Raw genomic sequence first — 22122 nt, 5'->3', positions numbered from 1 at the left:
AGCCAAACTGAGCAAAGGGGTACTTATGGCCTTGGTCAGTAAGGTGACCAAGAGCACAAAGGTCATTCTAACAGAGTTTCAGAGGTCCTCTGCTGATATAGGAGAACTTGTTAGAAAGACACCACCTCCACAGGACTCCATCAGACATCAGGCACATCTTACAACCCGCTTGGAGTTTGCTCAACACCATTTAAAAGACTGTGACAGTATGAGGAATTGGATTCTCTGGTCTGATGAGACAAACATTAAACTCTCTGGGCAGAACTGCAAGCACAATGTCTGGTGAGGACCTGGTACTGCTCATCACCATCCTAATACCATCCCTAAGGTGAAGCAACTTGCTCTGAGGGTGCTTCTCAGTGGCAGGGATAAGGCGGCTGGTCAGGGATGTCCTTGAAGAAAACTTGCTCCAGAGTGCACACAAGCACAAACTGGGAAATGGTTCATCTTTCAACACAGCAATGACCGAAAGAATTTAGTCAAGACATTGTTGGAGTGGCTTCAGGGCAAGTCTCTAAGTGTCCATGAGTGGCCCAGCCAAAGCCCGGACTTAAAACCATAAAACATCTATAGAAACACCTGGAAATGGCAGTTTACAGATGCTTCCTATTCAGTCTTAATAGGATCTTCCAGGAAGGATAGGATAAACTGCCCAGATCCAGGTGTGCGAAGATGCGAAGCTGGAATTGCTGCCAAAGAGGATTCTACAGAGTACTGAACTGAGTGTCACAAGGCTTATTCTCACCTGGACAAAGCCGACAGCACTGTGAGGATTATGTTTTTTAATTTTTTTCCAATGCCTTCAATATCATCCAGCCATCCCTATTAAGGAGTAAACTCAGAGATATGCAAGTGGATGAGCCTGTGGTATTCTGGATAATGGACTATCTGTCAGGAGATAGAGGACTGTGTTTCTGATATGGATGTGAACAACATAGGTGCACCACAAGAACAGTCCTGTCTCTTTTTCTCTTCATTCTGTACACCTATGATTACAAATGTAACACCTGTAACAAGTCTCGCTGGGGACAAATAAAGATCTATCTATCTATCTATCTATCTATCTATCTATCTATCTATCTATCTATCTATCTATCTATCTATCTATCTATCTATCTGTCTGTCTGTCTGTCTGTCTGTCTGTCTGTCTGTCTGCCTGCCTGCCTGCCTGCCTGCCTGTCTGTCTGTCTGTCTGTCTGTTTAAATCTGCCACAACAGAAATAACCAATTTCAAATAACCAGATACACTAATATTCACATGAACATGGAGAGAACATGCCATCTTGATGCAGACAGTACCACTGTGCTGCCCTAGCAGTACACCACCTGTATAAAATAGCACACGGAATTTATTATTTTTCTCCTTTTTTATACTTTGTGAAAGAAAAAAAAGAAGCTTCAAAAATACATTTTACTTGTACGTTTAATGAAGGCTGCTTTAACGTATAGGCGCACTGCAATAACGCTAAGGCTGAGCTCAGTGACTTATTTTTGTGAACACCTATTTAAATTGTATGTGAATTCTGCCGGTCAAATGATAGATAGATAGATAGATAGATAGATAGATAGATAGATAGATAGATAGATAGATAGATAGATAGATAGATAGATAGATAGATAGATAGATAGATAGATAGATAGATAGATAGATAGATAGATAGATAGATAGATAGATAGATAGATAGATAGATAAGATAGATAGATAGATACTTTATTAATCCCAAGGGGAAATTCACATACTCCAGCAGCATCTTACTGATACAAAAAAACAATGTTAAGTTAAAGATTGATAATAATGCAGGTAAAAACAGACAATAACTTTATATAATGTTAACGTGTTAACGTTTATTCCCACGCCCCCAACCGCCCCCCAATCCCCCTCTCCCCCCAGGGGGTGGAATGGAAGAATCACATAGTTTTGGGGAGGAACGATCTCCTCAGTCTGTCAATGGAGCAGAACGGTGACAGCGTCTGTCGCAGAAGCTGCTCCTCTGTCTAGAGATGATACTGTTTAGTGTAATAATAATAATAATAATAAATAATACAGGGTATTATTTAGTGGATGCATACATTTAATAATTTTAAATAATAAAATAATAATTTTAGATAATTTAGTGGATGAGGGTGTCTAAGTCAAATTCACGTATCATTACCACATCTGCTGCACTGGAAGACACGATCTCCAAAATTTAAACGGCGTTTTTGAACGATTAAATCGTTTTGAGTCAGGCTTATTCTCGCGGGATGGTGACACCTAGCGCATTTTTACTAAGCTGCATGAACGTTTTGATTTGCCCAGCGCGAGTATACAAGCTGAATTCATGGAAATCCTACAATCTCATATTTGATGCACGGGGCTATTTAGCACTCCATGGTTCTGAATCGCTTTAGACCACTTTTGTTACAGCATCGTTAACTGAATTTACTCTGCCCAGTATACTGGCGCACTTGTGCAGATCGGGGCAAACTACGACGTTTAACAAGATGGGTTAAATCGTGTTGCACTATTTTTGTGTTATATATCTGCCGTATTCCTGTATTACTTTAATGTTTGCTTTGTCCGACCCAACGCCGTTTAACACAGGAGTCTCTTCAGTCCACAGACCGGTCGGGTGCGACGTATTGTATATTATATTAAGTTCTAAGCAACTACTGTTAGCACCAGCTACAGAGAGCGTGGGATGGAAAGAAGGTGGAGCTTCCGATGAGAAAAAAAACAAAAAAGTGTCACACAGCTCGATCACAATCGGAGAGACAAGCCGCCAGACAATCGAATCTTCGATCATTCAAGGTGAGTGGAGGTGGGCGGGGCCGGCGCTTGTGTTTTAAGGTGGTTATTTAGGGATATAATTGCAGGTACGTGTTTGTGTAGTTAATCTTTATGGATGAGTGTATGCAGTTTTTTTACACAGATACCAAGAGTTCAGTGTTCCTAGGAAGCGCAAACAAACGGTCTGTAGTGCTCACCTAAAATGCTGCGAGGTGACGATTTTCGGAAGGTCATAAAACTGCTTTTTTTAAAGGGATGCTCGAAAATCCAAACGTGGGACTGACTTTTTCCTTGCATCCAGACAGGCACAATTGTTTGCTTCTTGTTTCTTGGTATTATTAGTAATATTAGATTTATATTTGACAGGTTTTCAGTTGCCAGTAAAACTATGCCCGCTCAAGAAACGTTAAAGCCCTTTTGAGAATCGGTCACTCGCACCTTTCCAGTGTCTTACTTCTTTCCCAAGTTAAGGCGCCTTCTTGTAACAGTCCTCTTTATTTTAACCTTAACCTGTTTTCTTCAAAGCTCTGCATCAGTTTGGTTTTCCCGGGATACAGACTTAAAAATAAAGATACTAGAATGGCTCTTTTACTGGGTTGTGTGGTTCTTCCTAAGAACCGATTGATGAAGAACCGTTATATTCTATAAATAGGTTCATTGCATATGAAACTGTTTACGTTTACTTATTGGGCTGAAGGCGATTTACATCATTTGTGACACAATTGGTTACATTTCTTTTTTAGTTTTCCATTTGGAGCACATGCAAGTCAAGTGACTTGATCAGGGTCACACATGCACCGTCAGTAGCGGGATTTAAACCCACATCCTTTGGGCTTGCAGTCCAAAGCCTTAACCACTCCATCACACTATCTGCTTCTTTGGCTTTGTAAAAAAAGTCAAATATGTGGAAATATAAGAAATCTTTAATGTGCAGTAGTCTAATTCGCAGCAGATAAGAAAACGTGAATTTAGCCTGTGCGGTTGCATGTGCCGGGAGCTCTTTTTAAGTCCTTTTAAAGTCAGGAAGCCCGTGGTATTTTTTTTTATAAAACTGCTGATCATGATCTAAATAAATAAAGGGTCTTTCTGCAACATGCACTTGTTTTTTTCTTAATGGTTCCCCAATGGCATTGCCCTGTAGACCCCTTTATTTTTAAGAGTGACTTTATGCGTAGACCGCGGAGGCGGATTGCAGAAATAGAACTGCAAAAGATGAAGATGGGCTGCGCGCACGTCTCGACTATCTCTTCTCATCGGGACGATTTACGTGGAACTCTCCTACCTTCTTAATTTCGGTGAATTGTGCCTCATGCAATAAGCTCATGATGACGTCCGTGTACGCACAATGTTGGTGGAAAATATGACAAGCTATGAAAAATGACCTTTTGCAACACTAAGGTTAAGTACAAAATAATTATAACTGACGACTGGGCTCAACGATCAGCGGTTTGTAGTTTGACATGCCAGACTAGATCATAATAAGGACCCTCAATAGTACTGCCAGTCAGATATGTTCTCCAAAAGAATTCCGGAATTAAGCAGAAATGCTGCGGCATGTTGCCGTCAATCAGTCGATCTAGCCCTGCTTCCACTCATCCATTTTTATTTTATATACCGACATTAACTTATTTACCGGGCTGTTGTGCTGAGCAAATGTAAATACAAACTCATGAGAAAGTATCTATCTATCTATCTATCTATCTATCTATCTATCTATCTATCTATCTATCTATCTATCTATCTATCTATCTATCTATCTATCTATCTATCTATCTATCTATCTATCTAAAATGAAACTTAAAATACAGTGCACAAACAATAATGCAGTATTGGCAGACACTGCTGATAAAACTGTCATCAGGGATTACACGACTCCGAACTGGGGGTTAGAAAATGGAAGGACTTGAGGATTGAAACAAAGAAATCAAATGAACGGGCACGGCACAGTCAAATACAGGGTATTCACAAGAAGCGACCCCTGCAAAGAGTCCCCGGGGGTAAACACTAAAGGAATAAATAAAGAAGCATATGAAGTGCAAAAGGCAGGACTGGCGAGTCGTGGTGTGAGGTTTGGACAGTCGCTGTGAGGCGAGCATGCATGCCCTTAAAAATAAAAGGTGCCAGAGCGATCCTATCCTGCACATGAAGGTCCTATAAAGACCCTTTATTTATTTAGATCTGTAACAGGCTCTATACAATAAATAACCATGAATAGATGGTAGTAGATTTGTGAAATACCAATGGCTCGTCATTTTAAAAGAACTTTTGCTTACAATAACATAGGCTGCGTTCAGACTTTCTTGATCTGTCAGTGACCATACATTAAAGCAAAGAACCATAAAACGCCGTTAATGAACCATTATTTTTAAGAGCGCAGCATGAGATGATTTAGTGGTTTTGTGGACTTGTACATGGGGGATGTGCTGAAACGCTTACAGCCAACTTACGTTTGTTAGGTGATTCAGTGAGTATTAAGACGTTCATGCAGAAGAGCAAGCTCAGGTGTTACAAGATCTCAGCGTTTGGTCCAAGTGACTTATTTAAGCCATTATAAAAATATGTCGTTTCTAGGATTTGTTAGTGGAGACCCTCTGACACATATACACCTGCATCAAGGAAAAACTTCATGTCATTCCCAGGACTCAAACATATATGTATGTATATGTTTATGTTTATATATATATATATATATATATATATATATATATATATACTAGGGGGCTCCGCCCCCTGCTCGCTTCGCTCGCCAACCCCTGGTCTTGGGTAACTCGAAATAGATTTGAAAGAGATTATTTATCTCCGTCAGTTGTGGTCTTTCGTTTTGAACCCGTGCCTGCTTTGCTTCCGCAGTTTCAGACGCGCGTTGTAGGCGCCTGCGTTCATTGATCTTATCCAGGTGGGCTCATGTTTGTATCGTTGAGCTGTATTGTGTTTGAATTTGGTGTAAAGCGTTCAGCGGTTTGTACAATCCCAAGCAGCACGTTATTCCTAACTTCACTCCGCAGTAGTGCCACTCACAATATGGCGGTGATGCCTGTGCCTTCACTCTGCAGTAGTGCCACTCACAATATGGCAGTGACGCCTGCGGCTTTCGTACTATCTTTGTGGACCTGTGGGGCCTCCGTGACCTCTCACGTTTGACTCTGTGGTGCAGAGCAGAATCCTCTTTTTTGTGTGGTTTTGTCGTTAGTGGTAGCTATGGGCGCGTTGTTGCTTCATTTCTCATTCACGTTAGTTGAGCTCTTTCGTTCTTGGGCCGTGACTCCTTCGTTCGTGGTGGATACAACTTCGCTTAAGGTTTATGAGACGCGCGCCTGCGCAGAACATCTCATGGTCCCATCGCCATGTCCCTGCGTCCATATCCGGTTTATTCTCGGTTAGTAATATGGATATATATATATATATATGTTTTATATATATATATATAAAAGAAAATCCTGGAATGGAAAGCAAATGCAAGGCTACGACACGTGATAATCTCAAAAGACATTTTAAAGACCCACGAGACCAAGGAGACTTGCCACGGTGCGTCTCACGGGGACCGTAAACATAAGACTAGGTGCCAAGAGATTGTCCCAGGGCCGTAGCAAAAAGGACAGCGGCTGTACAGGCTTTAAAAAGATCGAAGGGCAGCGCGACAGCAGCTACCCCAAACGAACGCGAGCAGCGTTATACATCCTGCAAGAAAGAATTCAACCACGCCCGGGGCCAGAAATAAAAGACAGGTATTGCTTTTAAAGCGTCACGTAAGACCAGGCAGTGAGCCATCATTTAAAACAAGTCAACAGACCTCTAAGCTAGCAGTTGTTGGATTGCTTTTGGTAGGCAAGCATCATGTGCTCCGAGCTTTTAAAACAACGACATGCGACAGGCAGAAGAGGCAGCTAGCAAGCAGCAAAAAGACAGCAAATGATCCAAAGGCATATCCTTAGCATACGTTCAGCTGCAACACCCTTCACAACACGAGCAGTATTATACGTCTGGGAAGAAAGAGATGTAACCACGCGCGGGGCAGGAAATAAAGAAACAAGTATTGTTTTTACAAAAGTTTTTAAAGTAAAAGTGAAAATAATGCATACTGTATGTAGCAATTCACAAGAAAATAACAATCTCTTTAAATTGTAGATTGTCTGCCTAAGGTAAAGTCATCCCTGATGAATGGGGACGTGGGAATGAGGGGTCCTTTCATCGGATTAGCGCTATTTCAGATGTGGAATGGCAAAATGGAGGAGGCAGCTTGATGAATGAGGTCTCCAGGACTTAAAACAAAATCATATTATGTGATATCATCTAATGTGAAATTCTACTCCGTACTTCTAGAATTTTAATTTTTATACTGTATTGAGGATTTATTCTGTTTTATGTATTGTACTGTATTGTATTCACCCCCTTCTTTTTGACACCCACTGCACGCTCATCCTACCTGGAAAGGGGTCTCTCTTTGAACTGCCTGTCCCGAGGTTTCTTTCATTTTTTCCCTACAAGGGTTTTTTTTGGGAGTTTTTTCTGGTCTTCTTAGAGGGTCAAGGCTGGGGGGCTGTCAAGAGGCAAGGGCTGTTAAAGCCCATTGCGGCACTTCTTGTGCGATTTTGGGCTATACAAAAAATAAATTGTATTGTATATCCGGTAAACCAAACACGGGGTTGGCGAGCGAAGTGAGCAGGGGGTGGAGCCCCCTAGTATATATATATATTCTTACATAATACGGTACTGTGGCTGTGCGTTTATCTGTCCAGGATTTTAAATCACCTGTAGGTCGTAAACCGATTAACCTACTGACCTGAAATTTGGTACACATATACTACGTGACATCTACACCGCTTTCGAGGTGATGATTTTTATTATTTTTTTTATTTTTATTTTATTTTATTGTAGAATCAACTCTCGGCAGCGCATGCGTACAGGCGCCGTTCTCATTCCCTACCACCTTCGCCATCACTTCCCCTACCTCTTTATATCTTAAATCATTCTTGAGGCAGATTGAAGACTTAAGTGCCAGCTTAAGTGAAAAATTAAGGAAAACGTACTAAGTAATTGCAACACAAACATTGACTTAATCAGTTTAAATGCGAAAAGATGCCAACGAAAGAAGAGAAGCAGCGGGTCGCTAGGGTGGAGAAAAGAAGAGCTGCTCAGGAATCAGCAAGCGCATCAACCTCTGAGCAAACGAATGCTAAACGTACAGAGAAAGAGGATGAAAACTTGGAATGCTCAAGTCAGGTGTATTCACTATATCGTGCAGTACACTGTTACTGGTATATATAATGTACATACAGTATATATATATATATATATATATATTCACGGCATTCGTAGTCTGTGTCACAATCTGATTGTATGGGTGGTTACCTGCCAGGTAACGCTTGTGGTTGGCTGGCAATCTGCTAACATCCGCCACGGTGCCCTCAGTTTGTGAAGAGCAGATCATAGAATGGTTGAAATAGTTTACTGTCAAATAAATGCAAAGAGCACGTGACACGTGTTTCGCCCTCATTCTGGGCTCATCAGGCGTACACACTCCACTGCACTCCCTCTGGGGAATCGATATATATATATTGTAACAGACAGCCGGCAGCTCAACCCGGCCATGACACCATGAATAATGAAGGATGGGGGAAGGCAGCCCCTTTAAGTCACTGCCTCCCCCAAGACGCTTGATGGCAGCTTCCCTGGAATGTAGCGGTGCCCTGGATTCCTGCAGGGCACCATTGGACATGGAGTTCTGTATCTCAGTCCTGTTGGGTACTGTGGATGCTGCCAGGGGACACTGTGGAAGGACAATGGGACACAAGGTTCTCGCCTAATCAGAAAGTATAGGGTGGTCGAGATCTAACTTTGCAACTTTTAATGCAATGCAATGCAATAATTGCATAACTAGATCTGCACCACCCTGTACTGGCAGGTCACATGAACAGAAGCCCAGAAGTACTTCCTGGGAGACTGCTATAAGTTATCCACCTGACCCAGAAGTGCTGGCAGGTCCTGTGAACAGAAGAGCAGAAGCACTTCCAGATTGGACAATATATAAAGGACTGCCTCAAACCCAGTACGTGAGCCTGAGTCAGGAGGAGGTGGACAACGCTTGCTGGGAGGTGAGAAGAAAAGGAAAGAGATAAGAAAGAATAACTGTGGCTGATTGACTATTTACATGTGGCTGTGGTGTCGGAAAGAACTGTGAAGAGTTTAAAAGAAATAAATACGCTTTTTTTTTGTCAACACTGTATATGGTGGGGATGGTGCGCTGCTGACCTCGACTCGGGACGTTGTGGGTCGGTGGGGGGAGTACTTCGAAGACCTCCTCAATCCCATTAACATGCCTTCCAATGAGGAAGCAGAGCCTGGGGACTCAGAGGTGGGCTCCCCCATCTCTGGGACTGAGGTCACCGAGGTGGTCAAAAAACTCCTTGGTGGCAGGGCCCCGGGGTGTATGAGAAACGCCCGGAGTTCCTCAAGGCTCTGGATGTTGTAGGACTGTCTTGGTTGACACGCCTCTGCAACATCGCATGGACATCAGGGACAGTGCCTCTGGATTGGCAGACTGGGGTGGTGGTCCCCCTCTTTAAAAAGGGGGACCGGAGGGTGTGTTCCAACTACAGAGGGATCACACTCCTCAGCCTCCCTGGAAAAGTCTATTCAGGGGTCCTGGAGAGGAGGGTCCGTCGGATAGTCGAGCCTCAGATTCAGGAGGAACAGTGTGGTTTTCGTCCTGATCGCGGAACAGTGGACCAGCTCTATACCCTTAGCAGGGTCCTGGAGGGTGCATGGGAGTTTGCCCAACCAGTCTACATGTGTTTTGTGGACTTGGAAAAGGCATTCGACCGTGTCCCTCGGGGAATCCTGTGGGGGGTACTCCGAGAGTATGGGGTACCGGCCCCCCTGATAAGGGCTGTTCGGTCCCTGTACAACCGGTATCAGAGCTTGGTCCGCATTGCCGGCAGTAAGTCGAACCCATTTCCAGTGAGAGTTGGACTCCGCCAGGGCTGCCCTTTGTCACCGATTCTGTTCATAACTTTTATGGACAGAATTTCTAGGCGCAGCCAGGGCATTGAGGGGGTCCGGTTTGGTGGGCTCAGGATTGGGTCACTGCTTTTTGCAGATGATGTTGTCCTGTTTGCTTCATCAGGCCGTGATCTTCAGCTCTCTCTGGATCGGTTCGCAGCCGAGTGTGAAGCGGCTGGGATGAGAATCAGCACCTCCAAATCCAAGACCATGGTCCTCAGCCGGAAAAGGGTGGAGTGCCCTCTCAGGGTTGGTAGCGAGATCCTGCCCCAAGTGGAGGAGTTCAAGTATCTCGGGGTCTTGTTCACGAGTGAGGGAAGAATGGAGCGTGAGATCGACAGGCGGATCGGTGCGGCATCCGCAGTAATGCGGGCGCTGCATCGGTCTGTCGTGGTGAAAAAGGAGCTGAGCCGCAAGGCGAAGCTCTCAATTTACCAGTCGATCTATGTTCCTACCCTCACCTATGGTCATGAACTATGGGTAGTGACCGAAAGAACGAGATCGCGAATACAAGCGGCTGAAATGAGTTTCCTCCGCAGGGTGTCTGGGCTTTCCCTTAAAGATAGGGTGAGAAGCTCAGTCATCCGGGAGGGGCTCAGAGTAGAGCCGCTGTTCCTCCGCATCGAGAGGAGTCAGATGAGGTGGATCGGGCATCTGATCAGGATGCCTCCTGGACGCCTCCCTGGTGAGGTGTTCTGGGCACGTCCAACCGGGAGGAGGCCTCAGGGAAGACCCAGGACACGTTGGAGGGACTATGTCTCTCGACTGGCCTGGGAACGCCTTGGGATTCTCCCGGAAGAGCTAGAAGAAGTGGCCGGGGAGAGGGAAGTCTGGGCATCTCTGCTCAAGCTGCTGCCCCCGCGACCCGACCTCGGATAAGCGGGAGACAATGGATGGATGGATGGATGGATGGAAATACGCTTTTGGTGCTTTTACCCTGTGTCTTCAGTGTCTGTTAGTTGGGTTTGAGGAGCTACCGTGCCTCTAGTGTCCACAATATATATCTTTTTTTATTATTAGATTGTCCTTCCCTCCTCTTTTTGCACATGATTTTTGATTACAGGGTTGCCCCATGGACAGCCAGCGCCTTTTCCTGCAGCGTCTTGCAAAACACTTGCAGACCAAGTTACTCACAATCCAAGGTTTTACTGTATTTTTCTTCCTACATTGACTTGACAATTTATTTTAATATTATTCTATTTTGGGGTCCAGAAGGTGCATTTGAAGGTCCCAGAATGAAAGGTGCTGTAGCTGAGCTCCAGCATGCTGCAACACAATTTGACTGTTGGGCCAAAATCACATTCCTTTTGGATATGCATTGAAAAATCAGAAGGAAAAAATATCTGGTGGTATTTCTTTTATGGTCAGACAGTGACACTCGATTAAGGAGTTTGGGGCGTCTCCTGTGAAGCTTCAATGGCCATGGTGCATCAACAGTTTACAATACAATACAGTTTATTTTTATATAGCCCAAAATCACACAAGAAGTTCCACAATGGGCTTTAACAGGCCCTGCCTTTTGACAGCCTGTGTAGCCTCGACTCTGTAAGAAGACAAGGAAAAACTCCCCAAAAACCCAAGTAGGGAAAAAAATGGAAGAAACCTTAGGATAGGCAGTTCAAAGTGAGACCCCTTTCCAGGTAGGTTGGGCGTGCAGTGGGTATCAAAAAGAAGGGGGTCAATACAATACAATACACAGAACAAAACACAAGTAATCCTCAATACAATACAACAGTGCAATAGAAATATTACAAGTACAGAGCAGAATTCAACACTAGATGATATCACATAATACGATTTGGAACACTTGATGGAAAAGCAGCGCATGGGTCCTGTGAAGATTCACAAAAAGGTGCTAATACTAATAAAGGTGCTAATAGTAGGGTGACATTTTACTTGTCATGACACAATGAAAATCAATCGAAGAGTCAGGACTCGGGGTCATCGTGAAGGTTCAAATATACAACTGTACTTCAGACCATGGTGTTGGGTTCCCTCATGTAGATTTGAACAAAGGTGGCAGTACACATAGGTGTGCTAAGAAAAGCTGCTGGCTCTCTGTCGAAATTGGAAGGAGAACCAGTACAGTGGAGCAGTGAGTACAGGCCCACTTTAAGACCTAATGGAGTCCCTCCTAGAAGACGGTCACAATTGAAAGATTGAGCGTTTGCATGATTATAGTGCCAATGCACACTTAGCACTTACAATCTAGAATTTAGGACAACAGAAAAAATACAGACTCTGTGGACTCCCCCATTTCTGTGATGTGAATGGTTTTTCCAGTTTGGTGTTGCTTAAAATGACGTGAACATGAGAGTATTTTTCAGAGGACTGTTTAGAATAGGCTTCTAACTTGTAACATTCTAGTTGTTGTAAACTTGTCTTAGAACCATCACCAGTCATTTGCCTTTTTTTTTTCAATTTTCCTACATTTCTTATTATTGTTTTTTAATGCTGTATTTTTGACAGAACTCTTGCCATTTTCATGGCTACAGCCACTTTGTTTAAGTAATGATGACCATGTCAGTCATATGGGCTTGACCAGGGGGATCGTGTGGGTGTGACCATTTCTTTGTAACGATCAGGACCGCTCACACTTTGCTTTTCTGTGTCTGCAGATTTTGTCTGACACTTTTGTTTTGGTATTTAGAGCTATTGTCTTCCTGGCATCTGACTCACACTTGTTTTCACACTTTTGTATTGACAGTGGTAGCTCAGTCCTTTAATCTCCAGATCATCCTGCTTGTTTCTTATTTTAGTTTTGATCTGCCAGTTTTTATCTTGGCTATAACAGAAACTTGGATCAGCAAAAATGATCAATCCCAAGATGAAAAGAGTTTTGGAAACATTTTTTTAAAACTGCAGGGCATCATAAGACTTTCCAAAAACAACTAATTAACTTTCATTGTTGAACAGCTGCTAATTGAATTTCATGTTTTTCATCAATGAGGTGGGGCAGCTAGTGCTTTGCCTTACTTAGCATTTACATCAATTACAGAATCTACACTTTCACATATTGTGACCCTAATAACTACAGAGGATTTATCAGGATTATTTTATACCAGCAGCCTCTCACTTACAGGACTCTATAAAACAAAATCTAAACATGGATGTGAAGAGGTCTGGGGTACAGAATGGCATTTTTGTATATTTACCGCTGGCAAAATGAAGTTGGTGAAATTTAAATATTTTTTAAATAAAGGATGCTATCACAACAGTAGTGTTTCCCCCAGGTTTTGGTCCAAGAGTGACAGCCAATTTCTGTGTCTTCTTTTGTCTTCTGAGACCGGAAGAGGTGGAGTGTAGTGTAGTGTAATATCACGTATTTCCTTCCAGGCTGTGTTCCTCCATTCCAGAGGTGGAGATGATTTAAACATGCATTATCTTCTCCCTCTGCAGCCCCAAAATCATTCCCTTGTAAGGCACCCACAAAGCTCCTGTGTATGACAATTGCCAAAATTAAAATTTCCTGTATTAGTTCACAGCTATTGAATAGGAGCCTCCCATTTATGACACGAATCACTCAGGTGTTTTTTATTTGGAATCGATAGCTACAAAATTGAAGACGATTTTTGACATGTCCGAAAGAAAGGAGGTAGCCACAACAAGCCTGACAGATATTCATCGGTGTGCTAAGTCCATAGGAGACTCATTTAAAATGATTGCTACAGATGCATGATGGGATGAATCAGGTCTGATTTCAGTATTTTGTAATAGGTTATCAGAAGAAATGAAGGTTGAGCTGGTTAGTCATGATGTGATAAGCTGTCATGAGAAAGTCATCAGCCTAACCTTAAAAACTTGTAACTATTTAATCAAACAGAAAAGAGAAAAATGCACTGTAACTAAGCCTCATCACTCTTACAAATAATGATTCTAAAATGACACTTTACTGGGTTGTATAGCTCTCACGGGTTGTGGTTTTTCTTGTAGATCCATTGCTTGTTAAAGAACCATTTCATTCTTTGCATGTGAAGTTCATTCTTTAGGCTTTGAAAAGGATCCTAGTATGTGGACAAACAGAAATATTTAACCTTTTAACTGCCAACTCCCTAAATATTCCCCATGCCAGGAGAAATCTGAACAATTTTTGTTTTTTTACTTTACATTTATTCAAGCAGTATTTAACTGCTGAAATACCTGCTGAAATGTTTCAAATAAATGGTCAATCAAAGGACGTAGCTTGAACAAGCGGTCACGGTTTGGATCTTTCATATCTGGCTCAGATAACGGGCAGCAGTCCAGTTGAGATGCTGGGGATACACCCACTCATCGCCATCATCCGATGCGTCGTCATTCACAGTATCATGCAGCGCACGTTGCTGATCATCATTGTCGCTAAAATTTTCTTCAGAACTGCTACAATCATGATCAGAATTATTGTCCAAAATCGCCTGCAAAACCTCACTTGAAGTCAGTTTATGTTTCGCCATATTCACAGCTTTCACTTTCGAATCACATCACGTGATCGGCCAATACAAGCGCAGAGTTGTCGAAATACAACGTAGTAATAATACCCACGCCAAACTGTCAGTTATACTATGCGCCAGGCATTCACATAACCACAGGCAAATATGCCGGATAATTCCGGCAGTAAGGCGTCAGCAATAAAGCTACGATGCCGGATATATCCGGCAGAGGGCGGTTAAGGGGTTAATGTACAGTTGGCTACTTAGAAGGATTCAACATATCAAGAAAACCTGAGCTTAGCCTGTGTGGTGGTGTGCAGCAAGAGTCCTTTTGTCACGAACATTTCACAAATCTGTTATCCTCGATTCATGGCTATTTATGTTACCTGTTATATTTTTAAATAAATACAGGTTCTTTCTGAAACCTTAATGTTGATGATTCTTTTGGGTGCCAAAAAATGGCTCCCCTAAGGCATCGCTCTGAAGAACCACTTTGTCACCTTTATTTTTAAGAGTGCTGTTCAAAGAAGAAAATCAGGTACTAAAAATGATCTCATTCCAATGGAAACAGGGATAAAACACACAGTCTACAGCTAGAACATTTACAAACATATTTATGAAAGAACTTGGCAGATTACACAGTTTAAAAACAGATATAGTTTTAGATTGCAGCCCACAATTTATTTCCAGATTTTGGAAATTCATGGTTTAGAAATGGTGGTTCTGCTAAATCTAACTTCAGGCTATCACCCTGAGAGTTTAGTCAAAAGGACAGCAGAACTCATTTTAGAGAACTCTGAACTTATTTTAGGTGCACAGTCTTAACCTTCTAAATGTCATTGAAAAGATTTATTACCCCTAGCCAAACTGTCCAGAAAGATCTCGCTTACCACACCCACAGGAATCTTCTCTATTGTACGTCTACCTATCTTATTAAAAGGACAAGTGTGTGTCTGTGTGTCTCTAATATTGCTATGGCCATTTGGTATGGGATTCATAAAAGAAGTCCTAATGATTGTAGTGTGCCATCTGTTGAAATGAAAAACTAAATGCATTTTCTTACTAAAAAGGCAATCCATTAACAAACAAAGCTACACTTCAAGAGTGAGGTCAAGAAAACAGAGTAAGAAAGTCAAAAATCAATTAATTCAATAACAATAAGAAGCAAAAACACAAGCAAACTCGTTAACATCCAGAGCATTCCATGCATCACATTTAACTGCCTGTCTCCTCAGTCTTCATGGGGCTGGGGGTGGTCCTAAAAGGAGATGGACAGCTGGCCCCACCTCTTGGGGAACCACCCACAAAAAATAAGGACCTTGGTCAAACAAATTCTCAGACACAGAAACTAAATAAGAAACAAAACTGAAAAAACATAACTGTACAACAAGCAAACATAAATAGCAATATTAACATAACCAATGATTAAATAATTTAAAAAAAACAGAAAAGGAATTAAAACATAAGCTGGGGAGGAATCCTGGCTTAAACATAACATGTGTTTGTTATGGTATTACATGTGTTTAAGTATTTTATTGTAGTTTAAGAGTTGTTACGTGTTTTATTTTTATATATTTTCTGCCGGGTTTATAATTACATACTGCTGCTTTAAATTTACTTAAGGTTCCATGTTCTTTGTGGGTAAGAAGGCCTTGACGTCACCGAAAATGGAGTCTTTTAGAAACGATCTCCAGAGCTGTATACTTCTAAAAACTCCGGCTCGGTGCTGCAATATGGGTGGGCAAAAACTGAAGACTTTTAAAAATGCAGACTTTAATCAATCTTCAGGTTCTTCTGAATGGGTGCTTGCACTACTCCACACCGAACAATTCCTATAAAGAAATTTCCACAAAATCAAGTAAGTTTTCCTCAAAAAAAAAAACGTGAAAGACGTGAAGACAGAATGACTGGAGACTCCACTACAAGTAAGCTTGCGCATTTGTGAATGTCCTGCAAGAAGAATAGCATCCTACACCCAGGAACTCAAGCAGACACCTACACAAGGCCAACCTAGAAGTGCGAGTCAAGTGTAGGAATTTCAGAATGACAAGAAGCCGTAGTTCCCTGTGACACTTCAGACAAAGCAAACATGCAGGCTCACCTACTAAGAGTACCTTATCGAGGAATTAAACCAGGGTCAAACACTAGGAGGCAGTGACACTACCTACAGTGTCATTGAGCTGCTGTTTGCTTTAAAGGTACAGGACTATCAAGAAAACATGGTAAATGCTTGAGAAACCAATAGACTGGTGGTGGTGGTGGTGTATCATTAGGCTGGCCAGATTTTCATCATTCCAATAGGGGACACAACTCACTAATCCAGTGAGTGTGGTTGATGAAAATTAAATCGAAGCGTCAGGTGGGGAGTCAAAATGGAGTTTCATTTGACCTGTAATAATGTAAATGAAAAAAAAATGACAGGTACCCCCATGTTTATGGATGAATATTTCTGGCAAAATTAAATAAACATTATGAGAGACAGCTGGCAGATCAGCCTGGTCAGGATGCCCCTGAAATGGAAGGATGGGGGAAGGCAGCTACTTTTGGACCCTGCCTCCCCCAAAACGCTTGATGGCAGCTTCTCTGGAGTGTAGCGGTGCCCCAGATTTCCCACAGGGCATTCTGGAACTTGGAGTTCGGTTTCTCAGCCCTGTTGGGTGCCATTGTTGAAGATACAGCCCCGACACAGACAGACACGCAGACTCACAAGTCCCAAAAACAAACATGTTTATTATTTTCTTCACGGCACACACAGTGCACAAACCCACAATGCTCAGTCCTTTCCCTTTTCTTTTCTTTCTTCTCTCTTACTGCCACCTCCACTCTTCCCCCGCAAGCTCCGGTCTCTGCCTCCCAACTCCAGCTCCCCAAAAGGAGTGAGGTGGCCCCTTTTATAATGCACCCAGATGTGCTCCAGGTGCTCCTTGACGCTCTTCCTGCAGCATTTCCTGGTGTGGCAGAAGTGCTGCAGTCCAAGGCTCCGGGATAGTCCAAGCGCCCCCTGGTGGTGGCCACGGTCCCCAACAGGATTGAGCTTCCAAGCTCCAGTCCTGTGGCACCGATGCAAACCAAGGGGGCTGCCCTCTCATTTTCTGGGGAAGGTATTGCCTCTCTCGGTCCTTCCACTCTCCAGACGTTCCGGTGGGGCAAGGTCCTCGGTCGTTTGCCACAACAAATACACAAATAAATTAAATACGGCTTTAATTTAATTCTGTTACTTTAACCTGTCCAAACTGAGAAGGCGGGCTCTAGAGAATGCTCTGTTTATTGGTTAATCATCCACAGAATGGGCTTATGTGCTTTGCTTGACTTGGGAATCCAGTGGCTCAATGTGCCTGCTTGTGGCTGTGCACATCGACTATGAGTGCAAGGAAAAGTTACCCAGAATTCCTGTGTGAAGCATCAACTTTAATTCTATAACCTCAGAATTCATCATTAGGAGCCTGCATCTGAAGTTTATGCTGTAAATATAGCATTTGATGCTTGAAGGTTTAAGCCTGGTGTGCCTGCAATTCACCAATTAAAACACAGCACTACCTAGAGCCCGCCCACTCAGCTTTGATGAGTCAAAGTGACAGTTTGAAATTCAAGCAGTTTGGAGGAATATTACCAACAAAGTTACATAAAAAATTAACCATCATTAAACATTGGCCAATGTATTTATTCACACTCACATTTCATGCTCTTTTTCTTTATGTATTATTTACATTAGATATGGGATGAACTATCGCATTTCTGACAGGATATTATATAGAAGAATAGAAACTTCCTCAACTGATGGGTTTTTTTCTGTTGATTTAAGGTGGACCTTGAATTTGTAACAACTGGTGCCCTGTTTAGGGTTGGTTGTGTCCTTCCGCTTGGTGCTGCTGCACTACACTCGGCCTCCTGCTACTCTGATTTGGACTCAGAAAGTGGACATCTGGATGTTCTTTTTGAATAGTTCCGATACATTGGGTTTTTGTTTTCAGTTTCCATTACCTCCAGACAGAACAAATACATTATTCTATTAAGTAAGGATGTCTGAAACATTTGCTTGCAGACTCAAAATATTTCAGGAAGCAAAAAAAAAAAGTTGTGTTCCCCTTTTAACCAAATCCCAAAAGCAACATGTCCCGTGGAGTCACATTTCTGAGATGTGAGTAGAACAACACTGGTCTTCCTCCGCCTTTTTCCATTCACTGTGATCAACTTTTTATTAAGTAAAAACAAACTGACAGGATATATCAATAAACGGACATAGCATACAAAATAACCCAACCCACCCAATACACCAAAAAAAAAAATAAAAAATGAAGGAGTTACAGGCTGATGTTTACACAATTGAGTCGTAGCAGACCAAGATTCAGTTCCATTCCTGGAAGTACCAATTAATCCGCACTGCAGACAACTCCATATGTATTAAGTTGTAGAAGGAGGACTGCCAGTTGTCGACAGAGACACATTCAGGTGTCTTCCAGCGGGAGGTGTGAATGAAAATTTAACTGCTTACAAGCTATTAAGTGTTAAAAGCTGTTTTATTATAACGGCAGGTTATTCATACAGGCGTCTGTCATAAGACAAGGTGAAGTAAGCTGAACTTGGGTAACTTCCTTTTTTAGGAACATGTCTGTTAGACACAGAACAGGTGACCTTTCCTTCTTTGGAGCCCCTCTTGACACATAAACAAAAAAGAAACGGTTGGCAGATTTGATGAAATGCTTAGATGCTGTTTCATAAGTAAGGAGGAGGGAGGAAATCCATCCATTCATCCATCCTCTTCCGCTTATCCGAGGTCGGGTCGCGGGGACAGCAGCTTGAGCAGAGATGCCCAGACTTCCCTCTCCCCGGCCACTTCTTCTAGCTCTTCCAGGAGAATCCCAAGGCATTCCCAGGCCAGCCGAGAGACATAGTCTCTCCAGCGTGTCCTGGGTCTTCCCTGGGGCCTCCTCCCGGTTAGACGTGCCCGGAACACCTCACCAGGGAGGCGTCCAGGAGGCATCCTGATCAGATGCCCGATCCACCTCATCTGACTCCTCTCGATGCGGAGGAGCAGCGGCTCTACTCTGAGCCCCTCTCGGATGACTGAGCTTCTCACCCTATCTTTAAGGGAGAGCCCAGACACCCTGCGGAGGAAACTCATTTCAGCCGCTTGTATTCGCGATCTCGTTCTTTCGGTCACTACCCATAGCTCATGACCATAGGTGAGGGTAGGAACATAGATCGACTGGTAAATTGAGAGCTTCGCCTTATGGCTCAGCTCCTTTTTCACCACGACAGACCGATGCAGAGCCCGCATTACTGTGGACGCTGCACCGATCCGCCTGTCGATCTCACACTCCATAGAAAGGAAAATGAATATTAAAAGCCGATTGAAACCGGAAAACTTTGCTCTTCTGCTTTGCAAAGCATGAATCCAGGTACTCATCTATGACTGAATAAAGACTGATTGGTTGAACTATTCCTGTATTCCACAGAGGCAATAAATAGTAGTTTGGCTGCCAGGGTACCCAGACAGAATAACTTGAGTTCAAAGAGTTTGAGCGGAAGCCTAGAAGGGTCTAAATGAAAAAAAAATTGAGGTAACAGAGGAATACTGCAGAAAAGAAAGGAAGACAGTAGGTGACATACACGTGTCCAAAAGGAAAAGACAGCCTTTATCCATTCACCGTTGATATGAATATTTGACTAAAACAGCTTTATCTCATAGGCCCATAGTTAAACTGACAAAATTTTCATGTTGAATCACCTCAGCAATTGTAATTATCTCTTTGTCATGTCATACTAAATCTAAAAGCATTGTATACATTTTCAATGATCTATAAAGTGTAGGTCATAACACCCAAATTACGAGACAGAAAAGACCCATCCTTTTTGCGCAAATGGAATTAAAGCATATTGCAATTTCATGTTAATACTGCAATGACTTGGCCGCCACCTACATTATAGAAGCAATTTGAATGTGTGTGCTTAGACTAAGAAGACGAGGGTCAGCAACTGAGGAGAAAAGGAAGGACATACTGGAATAAAAGATGGAGAATTCTCACATTCTTGAGTCACCAAAACCGGTAGAGAAATTCCAGAATGTGAGCAGGCCGGAGCAGTCAAGAACTAGGATTCATACAGCAAAGAATGGCCAAGAACTTCAAGAGATCCCAAGAGTACATCAGGCTGAGGTGTGAGTCCGAAACTGAAATTATGTTGATACAATGGCACAAGCTCGTAGAAGGCCATGCCAAGTGCTAGGGCATGTGGCAGACCACCAGGTCCCATGCCCGGCTGGGACGCCCATTCAACGTATGTTCCGGGGGAGCAACCATGGGCTGCTCAATACCTCCCCCGGGACACTTGGTGGCAGCCTGCCTGGCTAACGGTGGTGCCTCAGCTTCCCGCAGGGCTCCATGGGAGATGGAGTTCTCCACAGCCCTGTTGGGATCTGGGGTGGCTGCCAGGGAGTGCTGCATGGGGCCCTGAGCCTGGCTGAACAAATCTTCAGGCCCACCCGGAAGTGCAATCGGAAACAGGTGATCAAGCACCTGGAGCGCTTCCGGGTGGGCTATAAAAGTGGCCAACAACCACCACTCAGCGGCCAGAGTCGGGTGGAGGAGGACAAGGTTGCCTGGGAGGAGTGGTGGTGCAGAGAGAGAGAGAATGTTTGGTATTTCTGTATTGGTGCTTTGGGACTGTGTTGTGGCTGGGGGACACAGGGAAGACGTGCCCTCCAGCAGAAGAAAATAAAAATGTATTTATTTTATACTTGTGCCTCCCGTGGTCCAATCTGTGTCGGGTCGGGTGCATATATAGCGCCTTTTTACAAGCAATACATGGGATGTTTTGCAGGATCCATTCATCACCTAATGTTAGGATCAGTTTGGTCCCTGCTGAGAAAGAACAGCGGCCACAGATGGCTCAGCGAACTTGTAGGGATGCCATTCCAACTTCTAAGCAAAAACTCTCTTCTGGACCTACTAGAATGTCTTAACAGGGCAGATTCAAAATATTTTGTGTTTCCAAAAGACACCTAAACAAATTGTGGAACTATTACACTACTGGTCAAGAGCAATACTGCTGAGATATTTTCATTTGATGGTAGCATATATAATAATAACTAGAATTTTTCTATATATAATCCACCAAGTGACCCGACCATGGTAGTAGCGACGGGGGGTGTGTACAAAGGGCAGGGACTTAATCAGTGTGAGTGTATGACCCGCACTTACTGGGAATTCCTCGTTCGTGGAGAACAATTGCAAGCCCCGGTCTCCATCACGAATGGAGTTCAACGGCTTACCCATGTCACTCAGCGCCGGGTAGACACACGTTGATCCATTCAGTGTAGCGCGCATGCAGTACCAGACATCCAAGGGCATCACAGACCTGTTATTACTCAATCTCAAGTGGCTGAAAGCTACTTGTCCCTCTAAGAAGTTGAACGCGACCGCTTGGGGGTCGCGTAACTATTTAGCAGGAGGGAGTCTCTTTCGTTATTGGAATTAACCAGGCAAATCGCTCCACCAACTAAGAACGGCCATGCACCACCACCCACAGAATCAAGAAAGAGCTATCAATCTGTCAATCCTCTCCGTGTCCGGGCCGGGTGAGGTTTCCCGTGTTGAGTCAAATTACGCAAAAGGCTCCACACCTGGTGGTGCCCTTCCGTCAATTCCTTTAAGTTTCAGCTTTGCACCCTTACTCCCCCCGGAACCCACCCAAAGACTTTGGTTACCCGGTTGGCTGCCTGGCGGGTCATGGGAATAACGCCACCAGATCGCCACTCGTCATCGTTTATGGTCGGAACTACGACGGTATGTGATCGTCTTCGAACCTTCGACTTTCATTCTTGATTAATGAAAATATTCTTGGCAAATGCTTTCACTCTCGCTCGAATTGTTGGTGGGCGGGGCTCTGTGAGTTGGTGGGCGTGGCTCTGTCTTGCATGCGTCTTGCTTGCCATGGACTTAGTGA

The 22122-nt window shown here is 43.3% G+C and overlaps 1 protein-coding gene across 1 annotated transcript in view; it reads left to right on the top strand.

The window, feature by feature from the left end:
- Positions 1-2357: 2357 nt before the first annotated feature.
- igflr1 (IGF-like family receptor 1) overlaps positions 2358-22122 on the top strand; it is an 81401-nt gene continuing 61636 nt past the window's right edge. The window contains exon 1 of the mRNA XM_051920776.1: positions 2358-2791. Within this exon, the coding sequence (XP_051776736.1) occupies positions 2548-2791 (244 nt within the window). The 5' untranslated portion in view covers positions 2358-2547. The remainder of the gene's footprint in view (positions 2792-22122) is intronic.

The sequence above is a fragment of the Erpetoichthys calabaricus genome, chromosome 17, assembly GCF_900747795.2.
Source record: "Erpetoichthys calabaricus chromosome 17, fErpCal1.3, whole genome shotgun sequence".
NCBI lineage: Eukaryota > Metazoa > Chordata > Cladistia > Polypteriformes > Polypteridae > Erpetoichthys > Erpetoichthys calabaricus.
The sequence above is the reverse complement of the archived record's forward strand: the minus strand, read 5'-3'. Positions and strand labels throughout refer to the sequence as shown.